General features: G+C 41.6%; 1 protein-coding gene across 1 annotated transcript in view; it reads left to right on the top strand.

Annotated features, from left to right (window-relative positions):
- ATP8B1 (ATPase phospholipid transporting 8B1) overlaps nt 1-25,774 on the top strand; it is a gene marked incomplete at both ends in the record, with an annotated part of 111,286 nt that overhangs the window by 43,694 nt on the left and 41,818 nt on the right. Inside the window, 6 exons of the mRNA XM_082265415.1 lie at nt 6,687-6,775; nt 10,988-11,184; nt 12,495-12,703; nt 17,211-17,254; nt 20,813-20,969; nt 23,498-23,689. Coding sequence (XP_082121541.1) covers nt 6,687-6,775; nt 10,988-11,184; nt 12,495-12,703; nt 17,211-17,254; nt 20,813-20,969; nt 23,498-23,689 — 888 coding nt within the window. The remainder of the gene's footprint in view (nt 1-6,686; nt 6,776-10,987; nt 11,185-12,494; nt 12,704-17,210; nt 17,255-20,812; nt 20,970-23,497; nt 23,690-25,774) is intronic.

Here is a 25,774-nt window from a genome sequence, read left to right as displayed (position 1 = left end):
ACTGACCCTAAAAATCAGCAGACTCTCTCCCTAAAAGGATTAATAAGATCGTAGATCGGTCACTGCAAACCCCACCCCACACAGCAATATCGATTGTAGTTTGTAGAACACACTGACCCTAAAAATCAGCAGACTCTGTCCCTAAAAGGATTGCTAAGATCGTAGATCGGTCACTGCAAACCCCACCCCACACAGCAATATCGATTGTAGTTTGTAGAACACACTGTCTGACCCTAAAAATCAGCAGACTCTGTCCCTAAAAGGATTGCTAAGATCGTAGATCGGTCACTGCAAACCCCACCCCACACAGCAATATGGATTGTAGTTTGTAGAACACACTGACCCTAAAAATCAGCAGACTCTCTCCCTAAAATGCCTACAACTCGCCCTGCCTAACACACTCCGACCTGTCCCTCAATTCTATCCGGACACAAATGTTTTTTTTTTCCTGTCTGTCCCTAATCAGCAGCCAGCACGTTGATGTGTGCTCTCTCCCTGAACTAAACAGCAGAATGACGCCGCAGCGGCGCTGCCTCTAACTTATAAAGACTTGGTCACATGCTTCAGACGGCCAATCACAGCTACTGATACATTTGTAGGCATGGCTGGGATGGCTTAGGCACACCAGTTAAACGCTTGTTGATTGGCTGTTGAAAGCCCGCCATGAAAAGTGCGCCAAAGCATGCAAAACCTGGAAATAAAACGTCCGAACACGGATTTTTACCCGAATATACAGTAAAGTTTTCGGGTCCGTGTTCGGGTAACGAAAATCCAATTATTCGGTACGAACACGAATAATACAGTCCGTGTTCCCTCAACCCTAGTTAGAACCTGATTGGCTACCATGCACAGCTGCACCAGATTCTGAGTGTTCCATTTTTTGTAAATTCCAACCAAGGTAACATTATTGTACAGATCTTGTGCTGATAAAACAAATAACCTTTGGTCTGCATGCAAGGCCAGTAAAAGCAACCTTTCAAGTAAAAACAAAATGTTCTTTTAACCACTTGCCGACTGCCTAATGACTATCTACGTCGGCAGTCAGCCCCTCACAGTCAAAGTGACGTAGGTCTACGTCGCTAGCCTGTGAGGGTCTAGGGAGCGAGCGCCGCCGGAGGCGCGCTCCCGATCCCGCGTGGTCACGGGCCCCCCGCGCGTGTGACCGGCGGACCCGATGTCTGCCGGTCACTCTGCGATCGCCGCTGCAGAGGGAGAAAGTCAGACGGCTAGTGTAAACAAACCGCCTGTTATTCTCCCCTGTGTAGAAACTGTGATCACACGGTTCTACTATGTAGAACCGTTGATCACTGTTTCTACAGCTCAACAGACAGCCAATCACAGTTAGAATCACACCCCTAGGGACACACACAGCCCCTCCCTCTCAAATAAAGTTAACCCCTTCACTACCAGTGTAATTTTGCAGTAACAGTGCATATGTATAGCACTGATTACTGTAGAAATGTCACTGGTAACCCCAAAAGTGTCAAAAATGTCAGTCAAGGGTCCGATCTGTCCGCCGCAATGTCGCAGTACAGCAAAAAAAATCGCAGATCGCCGCCATTACGCGTTAAAAAAAAAACAACAAAAATGACAAAAATCTTTCCCTTTGTTAGTAAACGCGATAACTTTTGCGCAAACCAATCAAAATACGCTTTTTGCGATTTTTTTTACCAAACATAGGTAGCATAAAACAAATTGGCCGAAAATGTTAAAAAATTTTGATTTTTACATTTTTTTGGGGGGGAATTTCATATAAAAAAATGTGAAAAAAATTGTTATTTTTGCAAAATTGACGCTCTTTTTTTGTTTATAGCGCATGATCAAAAAATCGCACAGGTGATCAAATACCACCAAAAGAAAGCTCTGTTTGTGGGAAAAAAAGGACGTCAAATTCGTTTAGGTACAGCGTCGCACGATCGCACAATTGTCCATTAAAATCACGCAGTGCCGAATCGCAAAATACCCCAAGGTCAGGAAGGGGGTAAAATCTTCCGGGGCTTAAGTGGTTAAAAAAAAAAAATTTCTATGTAACCCCTTATTATTCCTAAGTTATCCTATTTAGCCCTGATTAACCCCCCATCCTTCTAGTCTTATCTAATATTTTTCTGCATTTTGTTTTACCTATTTTTTAATAACCAATTATTATTTGAACTTTTTCTTTTTTTTTGAACAAACAAATGCCATCAAAATGACCTAAAATTCAAAAAAAATAATTTTGTTAATTTGTAAATAACTGTGCAGTGATCAATTAATTGAATTGTTAGTGTCATTATCAATTAGACAAGTTATAAAATAAAATGTATAATTTTTATCTACAATACCACTCATTTTATTAAACTATCATTGGTTAAACAAGATAAAAGTGTGTTTTTAAAGTTTTGTTTTTGTCTATGCCTTGCATAGAAAATAAAAATACTTTTTGCAAATCAATAGTACCAAAAGAAAGCCCTTTTTGTCTTAAAAAAAACAAACAATATATGTTTCACTTTGTTATTAACTAATGACAACGTTTTCACTGAATAAACAGGCCCATAGCAGAAATATAAAAATTAATTTTGTACATAAAATAACATATGTAGATATGGTGCTTCAACACTCAAGTATACAACACAAATAACCAGTCCAAAGAGAATGAAATAATAAAAAAAAAAATCTAAAGAGAAAATAAGTCCAATATTGTGCAAATTCCCAGCATCACACTATAATACAAAAATCCTTTGTGTGAAACTTTTTTCACACAATTCTCCAGACTTGTGCTTACAAAACAAATGCACACTCACCTGAGGTTTATGACCACTTTTTACAGGTAGGTCAAACAGCGTTTTTGGATCTCAAGGGTTCTTCCACTTAAAGATATTACCCAGATCCTCCTTCATTATGGTAACAGCTCAATCCTACAGTAACAAAGCAGACGATACAATGTAAAAGCATCATTGTGTAGTATTTATTGTAAAGGATAAAACCAATAAAAAATGAAGAATTAAACTTACATATTACAGTGCCTTTATGGCCAGCACCAGTGTAGACAGCTTGTACTGCCAATATTGCCTTGCAGCACCACTGTCACTGGTCGGTGCGCATCCCAAGCCTCAGAGTCTCAAGCCGGATGTGGCATCATACAGGACCCGGAAGTAGTGGCCCTTCCGCTTCAATGTACATTTCACCAGAGTGGCATCCTTAGGAAGTGCGAAGCCGCCATTCCCGACTTTTACCATCTCTGATTGGTTGACCACAACAAAATGGATATTATTCAAATATACTATTAGGTAAACTACAAGGAAATGCTAAATATAATTATGAGCATATACTAGGGGTTGATTTTCCAAACCTGGAGAGTGCAGAATCTGGGCCGGTAGCCAATCAGCTTCTACCTTCAGCTTGTTCAATTAAGCTTTGACAATCAAACCTGGAAGCTGACTGGTTTCTATGCAGAGCTGTACCAGATTTTGCACTCTCCAGTTTTAGTAAATCAACCCCAATGTCTCTACTGTAATTACATAACATTACACCTACCTATTTACATATAGTTACATAGTTAGTGAGGTTGAAAAAAGACACCAGTCCATCCAGTTCAACCAATGATGAGTGTGTGTATAAGTGTTTATGTCAATAGTACATTGTATACCCCTGTATGTTGTGGGCATTATTTATATATAACCCCTTTTTAAAGCAAAGTTCTAGTCATTTTTTGTTTATTAAAAGTCAGCAGCTACACAAACTGTAGGTGCTCACTTTTAATAAACAGCCACTCCCCTGTCCCAGGATCCAGCCGTGAACTCACCCCAGCCGTGTTCGCCCCGCATCCTCCCTCGGTGGTGCCAGCATCTATACTATGGGCACATCTTGTAGCTTAACAGCCGGGTGCCCACTGCGTATACGCAAGTGGCGCTGTGCCACGTGACTGGTCCCGAAGTCTTCTAGGACCTATCATGTGTCCCAGAAGACTTCGGGAAGGAGAAATCCTGCTTCCGATCGCCTAAGGCAACCAGAACGGAACTGGGAGAAGGTACCTGTCAAAATTGGGAACCTGCTCCCCCCCTCCTCCCCTCCCTCTTCCCCAAAAGCTCAGTTTCACAAACAGGAGCCGGTGTTCCATGAAAAAACCCTACCCGTGAAAATACCCCACCCTCGTCACTTCCTGTGCACATACGTCATTCAACAGCTGAGTCGCTTCCCACTGCGCATGCTTACAGCTGCGGAGGGTAGGGAATTTTCACGGGGTAGTGTTTTTTAACGTTACACCGCATCAGCTGTTGTACATTGTAAATAAAATCTGGCGCAAAAAGAGGAGAAAAATGGGACCCACAGGTTCCACACGAGGGACCTAAATGGCAAGGAATACAATGTAGGACAAAGGAGATCAATAGTCCATAAACATATAGTCCATAAACTGATAGTCCATATATGTTGTACATTAAATCATCTCCGCTCCAACATTAAATCATCTCCGCTCCAACCCGTCAGACTTCCGTGATCTCGGCTCCAAAATGTAAAAGGGGCGGCAGGTCTATGAAAATATAAATCACGGAGCCGAGATCATGTGGGACGCCGCACCTGCTGATGAATGACGCGCGCCCGCCGGAAAATCTCAGGGTTGGAGCAGAGATGATTTTATGTAGTGGCTGCCCATGCGAAGTGGGACGCACGGCAACAGCTGATAAATGACGCGGTGTAAGGTTAAAAAATACTACCCCATGAAAATTCCCTACCCTCCGCAACTGTGAGCATGTGCAGTGGGAAGCTGCTCAGCTGTTCAATGACGTACATGCACAGGAAGTGACGAGGGTAGGGAATTTTCACGGGGTAGGATTTTTTAACGTTACAACGGGAAGGAGGCCTCAAAGCGGAAGTTCTACTTTTCACACTAAACATTACTCAACTCACTAGCACCATCTAGTGAATCCAGTGAATGCAAATAACCTTATACTAACTAAAAATAGAACAAAAGATTATACATTATATATAGAAAAAAATAATAATAAAAAAAAAAAAAATATATATATATATATATATATATATATATATATATATATATATATAAGGATCTTTTATGAGGCTTCCTGAAAGTTTTTTTAAAATTTGCCTATAAATTCACCTGAAAATTTATGAACAGTTTTCTATAAGAAAAAAAATAAATAAATATATAAACTCAAAATTGATATGTTACCCAAGAATCTGGGACACGTTGCAGCTAACTCCCTAAAAATCCATTAAAAAACAATTTAGGTCTGAATCTATATTTAATCCTAAGTGTTGCAGAGGTCCTATCACACTAAACATTACTCAACTCACTAGCACCATCTAGTGAATGCAAATAACGTATCCCAATTAACCACTTTACCACTAGCGGATTTTGCTGTCTTACGTCTGGACCACTTTTTGCGATTCGCCACTGTGCGAATTTAACTGACAATTGCACGGTCGTGCGACGCTGTACCCAAACAAAATTTATGTCCTTTTTTTCCCACAAACAGAGCTTTCTTTTGGTGGTATTTAATTTCCTGTGCAATTTTTACTTTTTGCACTATAAACAAAAAAAGAGCGTTTATTTTGAAAAAATAACAATATTTTTAACATTTTTTTATATGAAATTCCCCCCCAAAAAAATTTAAAAATCAAATTTTTTTTTAATGTTTGGCCAATTTGTTTTATGCTACCTATGTTTGGTAAAAAAAATCACAATAAGCGTATTTTTATTGGTTTGCGCAAAAGTTATTGCGTTTACTAACAAAGGGAAAGATTTCTGTCATTTTTGGTGTTTTTTTTTTAACGCGTAATGGCGGCGATCTGCGATTTTTTTTGCGGGACTGCGACATTGCAGCGGACAGATCGGACCCTTGACTGACATTTTTTACACTTTTGGGGGTACCAGTGACATTACTGCGGTAATCAGTGCTATATATATGCACTGTTACTGTAAAAATGACACTGGCAGGGTTTTTTTTAACCCCTTGTTAATTTTATTGGAGAGGGAGGGGTTAATGTATGCCTGGTGCTTACTAACGTGTGTGGGGGAAGGTGACTGTGTGACACAAGGACAGATCCAGGGTTCAGCTATGCTGAACCCTGCAATCTGACCCTGCCTGTCACTTAGGAGATCCGCCCGCTTGTGTTTACACAAGCAGGCGGATCTCCACACTCAATTCCCCGACGATCAGGGAAGAGCAGCGGCGATCGCCGCTGCTCCTCCCCTGGCCCGACTCCCGCTGTGACTGAATACAGCGGGAGCGAGCCTCCGGCGGCTCGCGCGCGCCGCCGAGAGAGGAGACGTCGCCAGACGATAACGAACCACTCTGCCGCAGTAGGCTCAACGTGAGCAGACGGCAAGTGGTTAAAACTGGAACAAAAAGATATTACATTCTATAAAAATAAAATAAGAAAGGGATCTTTTATGAGGTTTCCTCAAAGTTTTTTTTTTTTTTTTTTTTAATTTGCCTTTAAATCTACCTGAAAATATATGAACAGTTTTCTATAAGAAAAAAACTATACAAATATATAAACTCAAAATTGGTATGTTCTCCAAGAATCTGGGACACTTTGTAGCTAACTCCCTAAAAATCTGTTAAAAAACAATTTATATCAATATTCAATCCTAAGTGCTGCAGAGATACAAGCCGTAAGATGATTAAGGGTTTTTGAAGTATTAATGTTATTTGGTTTTTATTTTATTTTATTTTATTTTCTAGGTGCCGATAGTAAAATAATGAGGAACAGTGGAAAGACTGTTTTTAAAAGAACTAAAATTGATTATATGGTGAACAACATGGTGTATATGGTAAATATTAAACTTAAAAATAAGCAAGGCCAGATTTATACGTCTATTGCCCCTAGGCCAGCTACAATGTACCACCTCTTCCATTCTCCCCAAAAACTATTTTGAATACTGACCCTCTCAACAATGTACACACACTGACCACATGCTATATTCAATAAACATGAAGAAATCATACACACAGTGCATAAAAATTTCTTAACGAAAAATAGAATCATTCAAATAACTAATGAACGCATATCTGGAGAGACTCAATTGTCACTGTAATGGCATTTCCAGGAACATATCTGCAGAGACACAATCAGTATCATTGTGACACAACCAGAATCATGCCTTGATCCCCCCCCCCCTCCATAGTTTGGCTTTTGTCTTAAAGGGATCGTAATGTCTCAAGTTTTTTCACCTTAATGCATTCTTTGCATTAAGGGGAAAAACCTTCTTTGTTGCAGTCCCCCCAGACCCCGCCTCATTTTCTTACCTGAGCCCAATCCGATCCAGCGATGTGCAGTGACCCAGTGGCTCCAGCCGCTGTCTCTCTCCTAATTGGATAGATTGATAGCAGCAGGAGCCATTGGCTCCCACTGCTGTCAATCAAATCACACGGGTGCCGGGGGCGGGACCGAGTCCCGCTGTATGTGTCAGTGCACGCAGCAGCACTCGGGAGCGAGCCCACACAGGTGCCCCCATCGAATGCAGCTTTCCGTGGGAGCACCTGATATAGGAGAGGAGCCAGGAGCGCCAACAGGGCACCCCAGAAGAGGAGGTTCGGGGCTGCTCTGTGCAATACCCTTGAACAGAGCAGGTAAGTTTAACATGTTTGATATTTTTATAAAAAAAAAAATCGGAACATTTACAACCAATAAAAAAGGAGCTCCAGCCATGTTAGTGAAAATTAAAAGTCAGCAGCTACAAAAACTGTAGCTGCTGACTTTTAATAAACAGACATTCCACTGTCCCATGATCCAGCACTGTGCTCCTCAAGGGGGGGGGGGGGGAGGCTGACAGCTTGCGGATTTACAGGTGGCTTTGCGAATGGCCCTGCTGTCTTCTGGGACCTGTCATGTGTCTCTGAAGACTGCGGGGGGAAAACGTCTACTCATATCAAAACCACAAAATAAAAAAACCTTTTGGGTGGAGTTCCGCTTTACATTAGCCTGCAGACGGAAATGGATAGATGTTTGTCTGGTAGGCTCTGTAAGCCTAAATTTGCAGTAGAAAGCATAAAATAAATGTTGGCTGAATGGTTGTTGGCTGAATGGTTGTTTGCCAATCCTAAAGATCATGGCATCCTTAGCCTTGGCCGTTGTGCTCTAGTGAGAAATTGGACCCCGAAAATAAGTTACACCATTAATGGTCCAGTATATTGTTCTCGTGTCTTGGGGAGAGACTTAAAGTCTAACTAAAGGCAAAGCTTTTGTTTAATCTTGGATGGAATGGAGTGGGATTAGACGTTTTCATTGCCGTCTGTGCCCCCGTTAAGGAGATTCACCCTTTCTATTTGTCCTGTTTACCAAATTTATTGAAAATGGAAGTAAAATAAAATCCCAAATTTTGGGTTGTCCCCAGAAAAGTAATGGGGGGGGGATCTTCCAACAGAGACACTAGTTCTGGTGACCTGGGGGTCCCCAAGGAATTCCCTTAATTTGCAGGGATTTCCTCTCACTTCCTATTTGGCTATGGGACAGGAAGTGAAGGGAAATCTCCCCAATGGGGCACAGATTGCGAAAGAAAGTCTGACGGGGTTATAATCCTCCCTCCCTTACACTATCCAAAATGAAACAAAAAGTTTTACCTATAGTTCTACTTCAACAGATGTTTTTAAGATGCCTTCTAGTCCACCTGCTTAAAGAGGGCTTTTTAGTAACTTTACAAGTCTTCCTCTATAAAATGCTGAGATGTAACAACAGTAATGCAGCAACAGTATATTTTAAAATCAGTGATTAAATTATAAAGCGATGCGAGCTGTTAGGAGTACTAACCACTACTGATGTTACTCTAACACTTTAAACTAGTGATTAGCTCACACATTCCACACACTCAATATATGTGACACAATATGTATATGAATCAGTATAAGTGCAGCGCTTTACCTATTTGAGAACTAATATAAAAAATAACCAGATGATAAAAAAAATACTACCCACTTTCTGCCCGTGCTATAGCCAAATGACGGCTACAGTGCGGGCTTCCAGTGTCGGGAGGGTGTCAATAGATGTCCTCCCGTGATTGCGCTGCTTGCGCACCCCCAGGGGGCGCAGGGGCGCAACGCTGTGTGATCGCCTACTCCTTCGGACTTTGCTGGTCACAGAACAGGGTAAAGGGTCAATCACAGAAGGCCCTTTACCACGTGATCAGCTGTTAGCCAATGACAGCTGATCGCGGAAGTAAATAGAAGTTATCGCTGATCGTGAGGAGAGAAGCAGAAAGCCAACCGGCTTCTGTTACAGGGACATCGGTCCCTGCCACAGTGCCTGTCAGTGCTGCTATTCAGTGCCTACCAGTGCCACATATCAGTGCCCACCAGTGCCACCTATCAGTGCCGACCAGAGCTGCCAATCAGTGCCCATCAGTGCCTCACTATAAGTGTCACCTATCAGTGCTGCGTATCAGTGACCAGCAGTGGCACTTTACAGTGCTGTCTATCAGTGCCACCTCTCAGTGCCCACCAGTGCCACCTATCAGTGAAGCCTCATCGGTGTCCACCAGTGCCGCTTCAGTACCCATCAGTGCCACCTAATCAGTGCCCATCAGTGCCTATCAGTGCCACCCATCAGTGCTCATCAGTGCAGTGTCATCAGTGCCTATCAGTGCCACCACATCAATGCCTATCAGTGCCACCCATCTGTGCCCATCAATGCAGCCTCATCAACACACATCAGTGAAGGAAAAGAAAATTACCTGTTTGCTAAATTTTATAACAAACTATGAAATTATTTTATGTTTTTCTCAAACTTGACGACCTTTGTTTGTTTCTTTAGCAAAAAATAAAAAACCCAGTAGTGATTAAATACCACCAAAGCTCTATTTGTGTGAAAAAAATGATAAAAATGTTGTTTGGGTATGACCATGCAATTTTCATTCAAACTGCAACGGCACTGAAAGCTGAAAATTAGCCTGGGCAGGAAGGGGGTAGGTAGTAGGTAAGTGGTTAAAATATAACAAAATATAAAAAAAACACTTGCAATGCGTGCCTAATCTGTTCTATCAATGTGAAACATGCCACTATATTGCTTAAACACCTAATGTCAATTTACTATATAGGTCTATACCAAAGTGTGAAAATCCACACTCTAAATAATATGCTACTGATGTGAGGACATAAAAAATAGATAAAAATAAAAAATAAAAATTAAAAGTCAACCAATAACCAAAATCCAATAGATGCCGCCTGGAAAAGGCTGCACGTATATATCCCTGTGGTTATTAAGTGCACTTGAATAAATAATCCATAAAATGTGCTTCACTCGTGCTGCATGCAATGCTCCATTCCCCCATCGTTTGTGCTTTCACCTTGGAAAATAGATCATATGTGTGAATATAATAATACAGCGCTTTTAACCCTCCTCAGGGAACTAGATAAGTATATCCTGTGGTTCACTACTGGAAACGCTTCATCCTTCTCCTACCAGACTCTCCCATCAGCCACATACATAGAAATATGAAAAAAACTCCAGTAAGGCTTTATCTTTAAAAACACTCCATTTATTGCTTAAAAAGAAAAACCTACAAACCCCCTGAGAAAGCCATCCCTGTGGCGCAACGCGTAGGGGAGGGGCTCTGACGTTACGACGCTCTAACAGAGGATACCGAGGTACAGCGAGGAATAGCCAGTTGCGCTAACTGTACATCTCTTCAATCTATGCTGGTGTACACAACTGATTTGATAGTGAGGTACACTGACAGCACCTTTTACATGTGAGTGCAATGTTTGTAGTTTTTTAGCAATAAGTGGAGTGTGTTTAAAGATAAAGCACTGTTAGCATTTTTTTTTTTTTTTTTGGGCATTTTTTATATTAGTTCTCAAATAGGCGAAGCGCTGCACTAATACTGATTTATATACATATTTTAAAATCAGGTCATCAGTGCTTTAGCATTTGATAAAAAAAAATATGATTATTTAATAGTCAAAGGGTGAGGATCCAATTATTGCCCCACTGAAGATTTAGTCACTGAAGACCCAGACATCATCTTTAAACTTGTCCTTCTGTCTTCTAGATATTTGCAATGTTGCTTCTGGCAGCAGCTGGTCTTGCCATTGGGCAAACAGTCTGGGAAAGTGATATGAACATCGGAAATAACACTTGGTACCTCTATGATGGATATAACTATACTCCAAGTTACAGAGGATTCCTAATCTTTTGGGGATATATCATTGTCCTGAACACCATGGTTCCAATATCCCTCTATGTAAGGTAATATCTCTCTAATCCTTCAATGTTGAATATGTATGATCTGTCCAGACATTCTGGCATCACGCTGATTAGTTTCTGCGATTTAAAAAAGGTGTTTTTACAAACTTTCACATTTACCATCATGTTCTTTGACACATTCCATGGTGATTGGCATATTTAATTAGAACAGTGTCTGTGAAGTTTCTTAATTTATCTAGGTCACAATATACAGTGGGGAAAAAAATTATTTTATCCCCTGAAGATTTTGTAAGTTTGCCCACTTACAAAGAAATGAAGGATCTATAAGTTTTATCATAGGTGTATTTTAAATGATAGAGACAGAATATCAACCAAAATCCCCAAAAATCCCCAAAATCCCCCAAAAAAGTATTTGATCCCCAAGCAAAACATGTCTTAGTACTTGGTAGAGAAAACCCTTGTTGGCAAGCACAGAGGTAAGACATTTCTTGTAGTTAAGCCCCGTACACATGTACCGAATGTCGGCCGAACGATCAGCCGTCTTTTGTCCAGTGCTGTCCTGTCGGTTGAAAAGTGCTAAAGACTGCACACGAATTTTGTCGGCCAACAACAACCGACTGCAGAAGTGATGTCATGTGATGGTTTACTTTCCCTGTGTTTTTTCTTCTCTGAGCATGCCCAGTCTTGCTCATCTGCTGTATGTTGGCCGAATTCTGTACTGACTGGCGAACAATCGGCCGTTCTGGTGTTGGCCAACAAAAATTTGAATGCCTGCACACCAGATTCTGTTCGGCCGAAAAGTCGCAGTTGGTTGTCGGAAGCATCATACTAACAAGCCGACAATCGGCCGATTGGTCCGTGGCCGAATATTTACGGCCGACAATCGTACGTGTGTACGGGCCTTAAGTGACCAGGTTTGCACACATCTCAGGAGGAATTTTGGTCCACTCCTCTTTACAGATCTTCTCTGAACTCTTAAGGTTTCTTAGTTGTCACATGGCAACTCAAAGTTTCAGCTCCCTCCACACATTGTCTATAGGATTAAGGTCTGGAGACTGACTAGGCCACTCCATGAACTTATTGTGCTAATTCTTGAGCCCCCCTTTATTGCCTTGGCGGTGTGTTTTGGGTCATTGTCATGCTGCAAGACCCATCCATGACCCAACTTCAGTGTTCTGGCTGAGGGAAGAAGGTTCTCATCCAAGATTTTAGTATACATTGGTCCATCCATTGGACATTCCTATATGCAAGGCCAGCCTTAGGTGACCTAAAGTCACAAAATGGACATCAGCCCAATGAAGATTTTATTCTAATTTTATTCTAATTCGTTATTTCTGGTTTCCATTGTGCAGTATTGAAATGATTCGACTGGGACAAAGTATCTTTATTAACCAGGATTTAGAAATGTACTATCCGAAGAAAGACACAGCAGCCAAAGCCAGGACAACAACGCTAAACGAACAGCTAGGGCAGATTGAGTACATCTTCACTGACAAGACTGGCACACTGACACAGAACATCATGACGTTTAAGAAGTGTTCCATTAATGGAAGGACTTATGGTAAGAATAGCATACAGCATATAATGTATAAATGTTACCTAGTAAAAAAATAAATAAAGATAAAAAATAAATAAATACAGTATATATATATATATATATATATATATATATATACAGTATCTCACAAAAGTGAGTACACACCTCACATTTTTGTAAATATTTTATTATATCTTTTCATGTGACAACACTGAAGAAATTACACTTTGCTATAATGAAAAGTAGTGAGTGTACAGCTTGTATAACAGTATACATTTGCTGTCCCCTCAAAATAACTCAACACACAGTGATAATAACTCAACCCTTAAGTGATAATGTCCAAAATGGGCCCGAAGTGTCAATATTTTGTGTGGCCCCCATTGTTTTACAGCACTGCCTAATTCTCTTGGGCATGGAGTTCACCGGAGCTTCACAGATTGCCACTGGAGTCTTCTTCCACTCCTCCATAATGACATCACGGAGCTGGTGGATGTTAGAGACCTTGTGCTCCTCCACCTTCCATTTGAGGACACCCCACAGATGCTCAATAGGGTTTAGGTCTGGAGACATGCTTGGCCAGTCCATCACCTTTACCCTCAGCTTCTTTAGCATGGCAGTGGTCATCTTGGAGGTGTGTTTGGGGTCGTTATCATGTTGGAATACTGCCCTGCGGCCCAGGGAGGGGAACATGCTCTGCTTCAGTATGTCACAGTACATGTTGGCATTCATGGTTTCCTCAATGAACTGTAGCTCCCCAGTGCCGGCAGCACTCATGCAGCCCCAGACCATGACACTCCCACCACCATGCTTGACTGTAGACAAGACACACTTGTCTTTGTACTCCTCACCTGGTTGCCGCCACACACGCTTGACACCATCTGAACCAAATAAGTTTATCTTGGTCTCATCAGACCACAGGACATGGTTCTAGTAATCCATGTCCTTAGTCTGCTTGTCTTCAGCAAACTGGGGGCTTTCTTGTGCATCATCTTTAGAAGAGGCTTTCTTCTGGGATGACAGTCATGCAGACCAATTTGATGCAGTGTGTGGCGTATGGTCTGAGCACTGACAGGCTAATCCCCCCACCCCTTCGACCTCTGCAGCAATGCTGGCAGCACTCATACGTCTAATTCCCAAAGACAACCTCTGGATATGACGCTGAGCATGTGCACTCAACCTCTTTGGTCGACCATGGCGAGGCCTGTTCTGAGTGGAATCTGTCCTGTTAAACTGCTGTATGGTCTTGGCCACCGTGCTACAGCTCAGTTTCAGGATCTTGGCAATCTTCTTATAGCCTAGGCCATCTTTATGTAGAACAACAATTCTTTGCTATGAGGTGCCATGTTGAACTTCCAGTGACCAGTATGAGAGCGTGAGAGTGATAACACCAAATTTAACACACCTGCTCCCCATTCACACCTGAGACCTTGGAACACTAACGAGTCACGTGCCACCGGGGAGGGAAATGGCTAATTGGGCCCAATTTGGACATTTTCACTTAGGGGTGTACTCACTTTTGTTGCCAGCGGTTTAGACATTAATGGCTGTGTGTTGAGTTATTTTGAGGGGACAGCAAATTTACACTGTTATACAAGCTGTACACTCACTACTTTACATTGCAAAGTGTCATTTCTTCAGTATTGTCACATGAAAATATATTTTAAAAAAATTCAAAAATGTGAGGGGTGTACTCACTTTTGTGAGATACTGTGTGTGTGTGTGTGTGTGTGTGTGTGTGTGTGTGTGTATATATATATATTATATATATATATATATATATATATATATATATATATATATATATATATATATATATATATATTGTAAATGTAGCATCTCCAGCATGTTCTTAGGTCTACACAGGGAGTTTTGTCTTTGGTGATCTTTAATGAGATACTCTTATTAGTACCCAGGGAATGGCAGAGTTGCAGTGTTTCTTGTTCTGGGGAAGATCATATTTTTAAAGGAAGGTCAGTACCTGTGGTAAATGAAATTATATTCTATAAATATTTAGGTCAGTAATATACTAGATATTACACCTTGACATTCACTCAAGGAGTAAACTCTTCCCCAAGGGCCCATATGTAGCTCTTTGGTAGATGAGAAGAATCTTCTTGACTTGCCTGGCAAGCTTAAAGATATAAGCTAGCCAGTTAATTAACTGAGATCGACTGGTGAGGAAGCTAATATGGAAACACCTAGACCCTCTGTGGTACTTAGCCAACTTTTACAGCAGTACACATCATTCTTTTTTTTTTTAATCTCTTTTTATTAATTTTATAACCAACAATTCAAACAAACAAACAACAAAAAGAAAAATAACGATCACAATATCTAGATCTATATTCTATACTCTATGGTAGATAAAGAAAAGAAGAAAAAGGAAAGAAAAAAAAAAAAAAACATATATAATTTCTCAACATCCTAACATGGGCTGGTCCATTTAACTAATTTTGCCTAGAGATGGATATTCTCATATATATCCTAAAGTATTGATCCATCAACGTTACATACATACATATAAGAACTTCATATAGACAGAAGATGAGTCAATAAATCGCTTTAAGGATCAATTTAAGAAAATGGGTAGTTATAATGGTTAAACTTACGGATCACTTATCTTTAATTTTCCCAAAGTTCGTGTTATTTCCGCTTTTAAATACCAGTCAGTGAATTTGAAAGGTTTCATGAAGTATTGGATTTCTACATCCGTAAGTTCTTGCTCTATAAAGGGTTGCCATTTATCGAAAAACCTTTTTATAGGATTAAAATGTTGTAGGACTGTATCCATGCGTTCCTTATACAGTAATGACCGGAGCTCCCTTTTAAGAGCAGATAAATTGGGAGGGCTAGGTTGGATCCATGATTTTAGGATGGTCCTTTTGGCCACCAAAAAGCATAAATGTGTCCACGGGGGGGGGGGTTTGTGGTCTGGGGCGGTAGACAGTTGGTTCCCCTGGGCAATAGTATTCGGCAAATTAATTCCAAATAACATAAGATGCGGAGATTTCCGTAGTACACATCATTCTGATCCTTTGTTTTTCTCCATAAAGGAGTAACTAATAAGTACCAGCTCACAAATGGATTTTCCAATATGTTTAATAAACCACCGTGTGTAGCAATAAGCACTTCTGGGTGTCTGATGATCCAGTTATTGTGCTGGATTTGTAGTTGAGCAAAAGTTGATCAGTTTCTGGAGCTTTCTGTTTGCATTTTAAAAGAGTTTGTCATGCATTCCTTCTGATTTTCTTCTGAGCTCCTTGTAACTTCTTTCTGACTTAAGCCTCGTACACACGTACTGATCGTCGGCCGAAAGATCGGCCATCTTTTGTCCAGGGCTGTCGTGTCTGTTGAAAACTGCAAAAGACTGCACACGAATTTTGTCGGCCAACAACAGCCGACTGCAGAAGTGATGTCATGTGATGGTTAACTGTCCTTGTCTTTTTTCTTTTCTGAGCATGCCCAGTCTTGCTAATCTGCTGTCTGTCGGCCGAAATCTGTACTGACTGGCGAACAATCGGCCGTTCTGGTGTTGGCCAACAAAAATTTTAATGCCTGCACGAAAGATTCTGTTCTGCCGAAAATGCGCTGTCGGCTGTCGGAAGCATCATACTAACAAGCCTACAATCGGCCGATCGGTCGGCGGCCGAATATTTACGGCCGACAATCGGTACGTGTGTACGGGGCTTTACTTCTGAATTGCTTCGTATTTCCCTTTATTGTCCTGCTGAACTCAGTTGAGTTGCTTTGAGCTATATTTGCATTCCCATTGACTTCTAACTAACCTGATCCTTTTACTGGTTTACTGGTATTTTTTTTTTTTTTTTTTTTGATCAAGTTGGAATTATTTTTAAAGTAAAACCAAAGACTTTTTTCATTTTGTGTAGAGTAAAGGATTATAACCTTTTTTTTTTTTTTTGCTATGTGTGTCTCACTGGGGAGATTTTTCTTCACTTCTTGATTCATAGCCAAAATGAGTCAGTGTCCCCTTTGGAAGATGTCCCCTTTATTATGGTGCTAGGGACAACCCAAAATTTGGGATTTACTTTCATGTTGACTTTTGGTGCAAACTGTAAACATGACAAACAGAGAGAGTGAATCTCCCTAAGACCCCATTTAGACTAGCGCGACTTGTCAGGCGACTTGTCAGCCTGACAAGTCGCGGTCGGTCGCTCGCCATTGAGTAGTACAGGACCTGTTCTAATAGGAGTGACACAAGTCGCTCCGACTTAGAAAAAGGGTCCTGTACTACTTTGGGGCGACCTGGGAGCGACTTGCATAGACTTCCATTATGTGAAGTCCCTGCAAGTCGCGCCAAAGTCCGGTGCACGCTGTGCACCGTGACTTCACAGGTCGCCCCTCGAAGTCGGATCGCCTCAGTGTGAACCGGCTCTAATGGGGACACAAACACCAATAAAAACCTAACAGGTGATCTAATCCCTCTCCATTCTATCCAAAACGAAAATAAAGTGTTGGCTTTTTAGTTTTAGTTATACTTTAATACATTTGATGTTTTTTTTCTTTCCTGCAGGTGAACCAAAACCAGCAACTGGAAAACTAATAGGTGGCAGCGCGGTGAGTAGGCATGAACTCTTTTACTGTCCTATACCCATTTCCATTCCTCCCAGCAAGAATCCTTTAACAACTTTCTTTGGTTGATTATTGATAAGAAGAGGGGGGTCATAATCTAGATGGGATGATTAAATCTGCGTTATTTCTTTATATTGGTCTCCCAACACCTCTGAGGATGTATATATAGAATCTGTCACTACAGAATTGATTATAAAGGTACAGGTACACAAATCATCATAAACCTGGTTTCACTGAGTCACTAACCTGAAATAAGCATGTGTCCAGTAAAGCCTAAGAAGTCTGAGCTCTCCTCCTGCAAGGTTGCTCACCTCAATGGCTCACTAGGTGTGGTTATGAGTAAGCGATTATCTATATCGTGAAACGCGTCAACCTGACATGTCTCTCAATGCACTGTCTGTATGGATTCGATGAGGAATAAAGAACAGTTTTGATTTCATATTTCCGAGTGCGGTTCAATTTCTTTGTTTTCACTAGGTGGTGAAACCAGGATCAATATGACACCTGCATACTCTTGACAGGATCAAGAGTATGCACCTTTAAAGAGATTTGTATCCTCTCATAACTCTTTATATAGCGCCAACAATTTACACATCAATTTACAGCTGGAAGAAAAAGTATGTGAACCCTTTGGAATGATATGGATTTCTGCACAAATTGGTCATAAAATGTGGTCTGATCATCATCTTTGTCACAACAATAGACAATCACAGTCTGTTTAAACTAATAACACACAAAGAATGAAATGTTGCCGTGTTTTTATTGAACACACCATGTAAACATTCACAGTGCAGGTGGAAAAGTATGTGAACCCTTGGATTTAATAACTGGTTGAACCTCCTTCGGCAGCAATAACTTCAACCAAACGTTTCCTGTAGTTGCAGATCAGACGTCCTAAATGGTCAGGAGTAATTCTTGACCATTCCTCTTTACAGAACTGTTTCAGTTCAGCAATATTCTTGGGATGTCTGGTGTGAATCGCTTTCTTGAGGTCATCTCAATTGGGTTGAGGTCAGGACTCTGACTGGGCCACTTCAGAAGGAGTATTTTCTTCTGTTTAAGCCATTCTGTTGTTGATTTACTTCTATGCTTTGGGTCATTGTCCTGTTGCAACACCCATCTTCTGTTGAGCTTCAGCTGGTAGACAGATGGCCTTAAGTTCTCCTGCAAAATGTCTTGATAAACTTGGGAATTCATTTTACCTTTGATGATAGCAATCCGTCCAGGACCTGACGCAGCAAAGCAGCTCCAAACCATGATGCCCCCACCACCATACTTCACAGATGGGATGAGGTATTGATGTTGGTGTGCTGTGCCTCTTTTTTGCCACACATAGTGTTGTGTGTTTCTTCCAAACAACTCAACTTTGGTATCATCTGTCCACAGAATATTTGGCCAGTACTGCTGTGGAAAATCCAGGTGCTCTTGTGCAAACTGTAAATGTGCAGCAATGTTTTGTTTGGACAGCGGTGGCTCCCTCTATGGTATCCTCCCATGAAATCCATTCTTGTTTAGTGTTTTAGGTATTGTAGATTCACTACCAGGGATGTTAGCATTTGCCAGTGACTTTTGTAAGTCTTTAGCTGACACTCTAGGATTCTTCTTCACCTCAGTGAGCAGTCTGCGCTGTGCTCTTGCAGTCATCGTTACAGGACAGCCACTCCTAGGGAGAGTAGCAGCAGTGCTGAACTTTCTCCATTTATAGACAATTTTGTCTTACCCTGGACTGATGAACAGCAAGGCTTTTGGAGATACTTTTGGCACTTTTCCACTGCAAGTACCGGCTAGTACCGGCTCGGCTCTACTCGGCCCTGCTTGGCCCAGTTTGCTTTTCCACTGCTGGTACCGCATGGTATAGTGTCGGAATGGTTTGGTACGGTATAGGTTTGCTTTTCCACTAAAGTAGTACTAAAGTTAAGTGGGTGGGATAACAACGGGGTGGGTGGGATTCTGTGACCAATCACTGGCTAGTAGTGACTGCATGCAAAGGATTGTGGGATATGGTACCAGTTTGGTACCTGTTGGAACCACAATCGAGTAGGTACTGTTTTTTCAGAGCCGTACCGTACCGTTCGGTTCCATGCAGTGGAAAAGCAAACATATACCGTACCGAACCGTTCCGACCCTATACCATGCGGTACCAGCAGTGGAAAAGCACAAAAGGGTGCCGAACCGTTACGGTTCCATGCAGTGGAAAAGCGCCATTTTATAACCCTTTCCAGCTTTATGCAAGTCAACAATTCTTAATCGTAGGTCTTCTGAGAGCTCTTTTGTGCGAGGCATCATTCACATCAGGCAATGCTTCTTGTGAAAAGCAAACCCAGAACTGGTGAGTGTTTTTTATAGGGCAGGGCAGATGTAACCAACACCTCCAATCTCATCTCATTAATTGGACTCCAGTTGGCTGACATCTCACTCCAATTAGCTCTTGGAGATGTCATTAGTCTAGAGGTTCACATACTTTTTTCACCTGTCCTGTGAATGTTTACATGGTGTGTTCAATAAAAACATGGCAACATTTCATTCTTTGTGTGTTATTAGTTTAAGCAGACTGTGATGGTCAATTGTTGTGACTTAGATGATGATCAGATAACATTTTATGACCAATTTGTGCAGAAATACATATCATTCCAAAGGGTTCACATACTTTTTCTTGCAGCTGTATATATTGTATATTCAAATCAGACCCTGCCCTCAAGGAGCTTACTATCTAAGGTTCCTATCTTACACACACACTAGGGTCTATTTTGACAAGAGTTAATTAATCTACTAGCATGTCTTTGGAGTGTGGGTCTAGACTCTAGACCAAATACCCAGAGGAAACCCATGGAAGCATAGGGAGAACATACAGACTTCATGCAGATAGTGTCCTGGTAAGTTGTTACCAGCAATAGGATCACTCATGTGCCATAACTCTCTGTATCACTCCCCCATCTAAAATTGTTAATTCAGGCACCTGCAGGCATGGCCCTCTTGTCATTTGTCCCTAGATACATTTCACCGCTGTATTGCAATGACTTCATTTTGCATGTTTAGCTTTTAATTTTACAGTACTGCAGAACACAATAGTGCCTTTTATGCTGAATTAAAGAAAAAAAAAAATAGAATTTACACTGTATGGGGTTGATATACTAAAAGCAGATAAGTTGTTCAATTTGCAAAGGAATTTTCCCTTATCCTAGTAAATAGGATGAAGCTCTACTGACTGCCATCATCCAGTTATGTGCAATCAAAAATACTGTTTTTTTTTATCTTCCTTGCACATACACTAAGCTACAAAAAAAAAAAAATGCAAAGTGAACAGTATATACCTTCAGTGAGTCAACCCCATAACATAGAATTCAATAATAATATTGATGATCCAATGGATGCATTCAATTTGCAAAATGCTAATTGGCTGCTCTGTTCTTATGCTAACATACACTGTAGAGTTGTAAAATCAAACCTCAATGGTGGCTTTAGAAGCATTCTACGTAGTGTAAGTGTTGGCCTATTACTGCTATTTTGGACAAACTCATGTTTTCTGATGTTTATTATTTTCAGCAAGTGGACTTCAGCTGGAATCCTCTGGCTGATCCCAGCTTTACCTACAATGATAAGAACTTAGTTGACCAAGTTCGCTCAGGAAGTGACCCATATGTACGAGAATTCTTTAAGGTGCTGGCTTTATGTCACACAGTGATGGTCGATAAGACAGAAGGTATGTGCTTTCTTCCTATTTATGGTTAATCTGATTTAAATTAAAATTTATTTTAAAGCTCTAAAAAGATTTATCTACAGATATACACTATATTGTCAAAAGTATTATGACACCTGCCTTTATACGCATGTGAACTTTAATGGCATCCCAGTCTGTAGGGTTCAATATTGAGTTGGCCCACCCTTTCCAGCTAACAGCTTCAACTCTTCTGAGAATGCTGTCCACAAGGTTTAGGAGTGTGTCTATGGGAATATTTGTCCATTCTTCCAGAAGAGCATTTGTGAGGTCAGACACTGATGGTGGACGAGAAGACTTGCCTCTCAGTCTCCGCTCTAATTAATACCCAAAGGTGTTCTATTCGATTGAGGCCAGTCAAGTTCCTCCACCACAAACTCGCTCATTTATGTCTTTATTAACCTTGCTTTGTGCACTGGTGCTCAGTCATGTTGGAACAGGAAGCTGCCATCCCCGAACTGTTCCTACAAAGTTGGGAGCATGAAATATTCCAAAATGTCTTGGTTTGCTGACGCTTAAAGAGTTCCCTTCACTGGAACTAAGGGGCCAAGCCCTGAAAAACAACCCCACACCATAATCCCCCCTCCACCAAGGGATTTGGACCAGTGCACAAATCAAGGTCCATAAAGACATGGATGAGAGAGTTTGGGATGTAGGAACTTGACTGGCCTGCACAGAATCCTGACCTCAACCCAATAGAACACCTTTGGGATGAGTTGGAGCGGAGACCTGACCTCACAAATGCCCTTTCTGGAAGAATGGTAAAACATTCCCATAGACACACTCCTAAACCTTGTGGACAGCCTTCCCAGAAGAGTTGAAGCTGTAAGAGCTGCAAAGGGTGGGCTAACTCAATATTGAACATTATGGTACTTTATCATGCTCAACACATCATCCCAAATACTTCTGTTATGTAAAGGTATCAGCCAAATGATCAGACCAGTGGTAATGTGCAATTTCTACTTTACTTAATGAAAACCAATGTAGAATACACAGGAGATCATGTGGACAGGGGTTTGCAGTACAAAACAGCAATATGAGGAAGGGGGAAACAGTCATAAAACATATGAAAACAAGTATATTGCAATTCTACTAATGGCCACTAGATGGCAGCAGAGTGCTCTGAGTTCAGTTTACTGATAGGATAGAGAGCAGAAGATTCTCACGTGTTCCAAGATGATAATCATTCATTCAGCAGACTGTGAGCTGAGGGGATTTCCTGCTGGCACAGACTTCACACTGGCACTGCTGATGCTGACTTCGGTCAGGAGGCTCTGGGGGCTGTAGATAGGACCACTCCACTGCTTGGACAGCTTCTCCACATGGACTGTAACAGAGTCCTCTCCAGTGACTGGGGCTTGGATAGATGCTGCATGCTCTTTTGCTCACTGCTGGTGGCCCACACACCAGACTGATCAGATGAGGACCCAGCACCTCGGGACAGCTCACTTGCCCAGTCACTGCTGTCCCATCAGGCAGGATCTCTCTGAGCAGAGGAAGCTGGGCGGAGCTGGCATTTATACTTCCTGGGCGTGTCCAGGAACTCAGGGGATGCTGGGAGCCCAGAGGATTGTGGGGAATTTAGTTAAAGGGACTTGCATCTGGATAAAGGAGCACACCACTACACTTCTTAGCACTGCAGAACCAGATACGAGATCTTAGGATAGGCCAACAGTAGTAAAAAAACAAGTCCAAATAGTTTTCAAAGCTTTACTTGCACACTTCAAGGTAGACATCTTCAGACATATAAATTCAGGGCATAAAACTTCTCCCCAATATGACAACTGTCATTGGCATTTTCCCAGGTAGAGCCATCTTCTGACCCCCCACCCCCCAAAGGGTGCTACCAAGTGGCCAAAGGGAAAATGGTACCAACACTTCCTTACATTTTCCTCCTCTAAGCTTTGCACATCCCTGTGCCAGCAACTGTGGGAAAGGACAGACAATGCCAAACATGTAATCATACAGTGCAACATTACTCAACTAATAAGGTAGAGTTATAAGCATAACTGACAAAAAAGCTTCCAATGGTGAATACCCTAGCTAGCACAGTGCTTATCACAGAGGATGTTAAGCACTACAGTGCATATAACATTTAAATATAGTGGATGTGTATGGGTTATTTTACAGAATAAGGATATTGTTTGATGTCACTAAAAAGGGGTTTGAATAATTAAACTGCAAACAGAATTTTATAGGCAGAGTCAGGAATCCCTGGCCTGCAGAATTAGGAACCTGGGATTAGGTGTTCCCAGAATGCTGAATTACCAGAGCAGAGGATTTTACTCAATAGTATGACGCTTTGTACACATATTAGAGAACACATATTCTAGTTAAGTAGACTCTGATCTCCGTATTCCTATCCCTGCTAAAATATAAAGTTTGACAAGAAAGAACCTTTAATAGATCTCTCATATTGCATAACATATTTTCAGTATTCTGGTCCCTAATATTTTTATGCCACGTACCATGTACTATGGGATTAAACATATTTCCATGTCTTGTATTTTTAGATGGTGAGTTGTGCTATGAAGCGGCATCACCGGATGAAGGGGCACTGGTGACAGCAGCCAGGAACTTTGGATTTGTGTTTCTATCGAGAACTCAGAGCACCATCACCATTAGCGAGTTGGGGAAAGAGGTCACATATGAACGTCTGGCCATCCTGGACTTTAACAGTGATAGAAAACGCATGTCTGTGATAGGTAAGAGTGTAACCCCACCACTGACCACATGTGCATAAATAAAACGACCTAAAATAAGGTGACAGTCACCTGACCCAGCTGGATTATGTGACCGTGTGTAACTTGCTCAGCCATTGCTCAACTGCTCTTGATGAGAACAATTATTTAGGCACATTAGAAGACCTGTACTTGTGATAGGCTTCTTCTCCCTCTCTTCTGTGCATTGACACATCATGTTGATAAAGCATTGGAATAGCAAAGGTGCTCGAGAGAAGTCAGTTTATGCACAAAGGGCAATTTACAGTAAACCTGTGCTTTGGCCATGAACTTCCACCCCTCCCCAGCTGCACATACCTACCTTCCCTTTTGCTTCACTGCTCTCTGTCTGCTGGGAGCAAAGAGAGATACCCATGCTTCTGGGTATGGAGGAGCATGTGACTCCCCACCCCGTTCCTCCACATGAGGAAGCACTGTTGCTTTGTGATTGGCTTCTCAGGCATGCAGAGCTGTCACAAGTGGTCAAGGAGAAAGTTTACAGCTCTGTGTAGTCTCCAATTAAAGATTTTTCTACTTCTCAGGTATCCCTATTCTGCTTGTACTCAGAAAAGGCTGTGTACTATAAAGCTTTGTACAGGCACGTTATAGCATATACACCATGTTTTAAGGTCCTTGCATATGATACTGATGTATGAACGGTGGATCTACCTGGCAGAAAGTTCCTGCACAAAAAAACAATTACAATATTTATATTATGCATAATCACACACGTAGAGACACATATATGTGGTACAGGATGCCGGGGATGGGTCCTGGATGGGAAATATATTTCCCCACTATTTGGGTTGTGGTCCATTTAAGGGAGATTTCAAGAGGCATTTTTTGTACTCAAGCGTTCTCACCCATGCTGGGTAAGAGGTTCTAGGGTAGTCCAGTTGGAAAGGAAAAAACTATTTCAGCTCAATCATTTGGAACCCGGAGTTTGGAGGCTCAGAGAGACTTTTTGGGTTGGAAAGAGCCCCTAAATTTTAGTCCCAAAAGGCCTAAACCACCTTCAAGGGAGGCTTGAAAGGCAGCAGGAAGGAGTCAGCACATATGTATGAGAGAGCATGGACTGCTTGACAGCTGTGACATAGTGTGACCTATCTGGGGACTAAGACTGTTTTGCTAAGCTCCTTTGGCTTTTCTTGTTCCCCAAAGCAGATGGGAACACCTGATACCAAGTGTCGGACTGGTATATTGACGGTAAACTGTAATTTTGTTTTAATGTGTGACTTCTTGGGCCTCCTCTGATTACCTGCAGACAGTCACTTAGGGATAGCTCACTCATCCATCCTTATTCCAAGTTGCCCGTTACTTAATAAACAGTCCAGAGGTTTGGGGTTTTTTTGGTATTTATTGTGGAACTTGGATGGGAGAAGAGAATGGTAGGATACTCCAATGGGAACTATTTACAGTTGATAAGGACAACTCTCATTTGGCCTCACCAGGTTACTTGTGGAAACAGTCACACTGCTTTAACTATGCTGCTACTTTTATGGAAGGGTTAAGCCTTCTTGCTCTCTCCAGCAGCAACTTGATGCAACTACATTATCTTCACGACACTCTCTAGCATCCCCTTGACTGACACCCATCCACTGACTCTTCTAGCTGAAGGGATGACCCTCTCTGGAAAGGCCCCTTGATACAAATCTGTACTCACTGTATGCAGAATCAGATTTTTCCAGTGTCTCCCTTCCAGTTAGCTATGCAGGACATTCTGGGTTCAGCTCCTCTCTGACTCTCAGGCCCTCAGGTTGATTACCTGAGGCTGCATGGCAATTTCTACAGAAGAGGGGCAGTGGCTCCCTCCCTCTTGGACCCTGTTCTCCAGCTGAAAGACCCCAAGCACATGTGCCCTCGGCATTTATACAGTATCCCAGCATGCATTGAGGCACTTTCCTCTGCCAATCACCAGGGTTGTACTAAATGCTTGTGCACTCATTTGTCAGGTTTCCTCCCACTGTCCAATATGCATCCTTATTGGACCAGTGTGAAACACTTCAGACGAACTGAGCTGCACCTGAGCACCATGAGCAGACCTCACTAACAGATCCTGCTCTCTGGTAG

This window comes from Pelophylax lessonae, assembly GCF_965119305.1.
Source record: "Pelophylax lessonae genome assembly, chromosome: 1".
Taxonomy (NCBI): Eukaryota; Metazoa; Chordata; class Amphibia; order Anura; family Ranidae; genus Pelophylax; species Pelophylax lessonae.
This window is presented reverse-complemented; position numbering and strand designations above follow the sequence as displayed.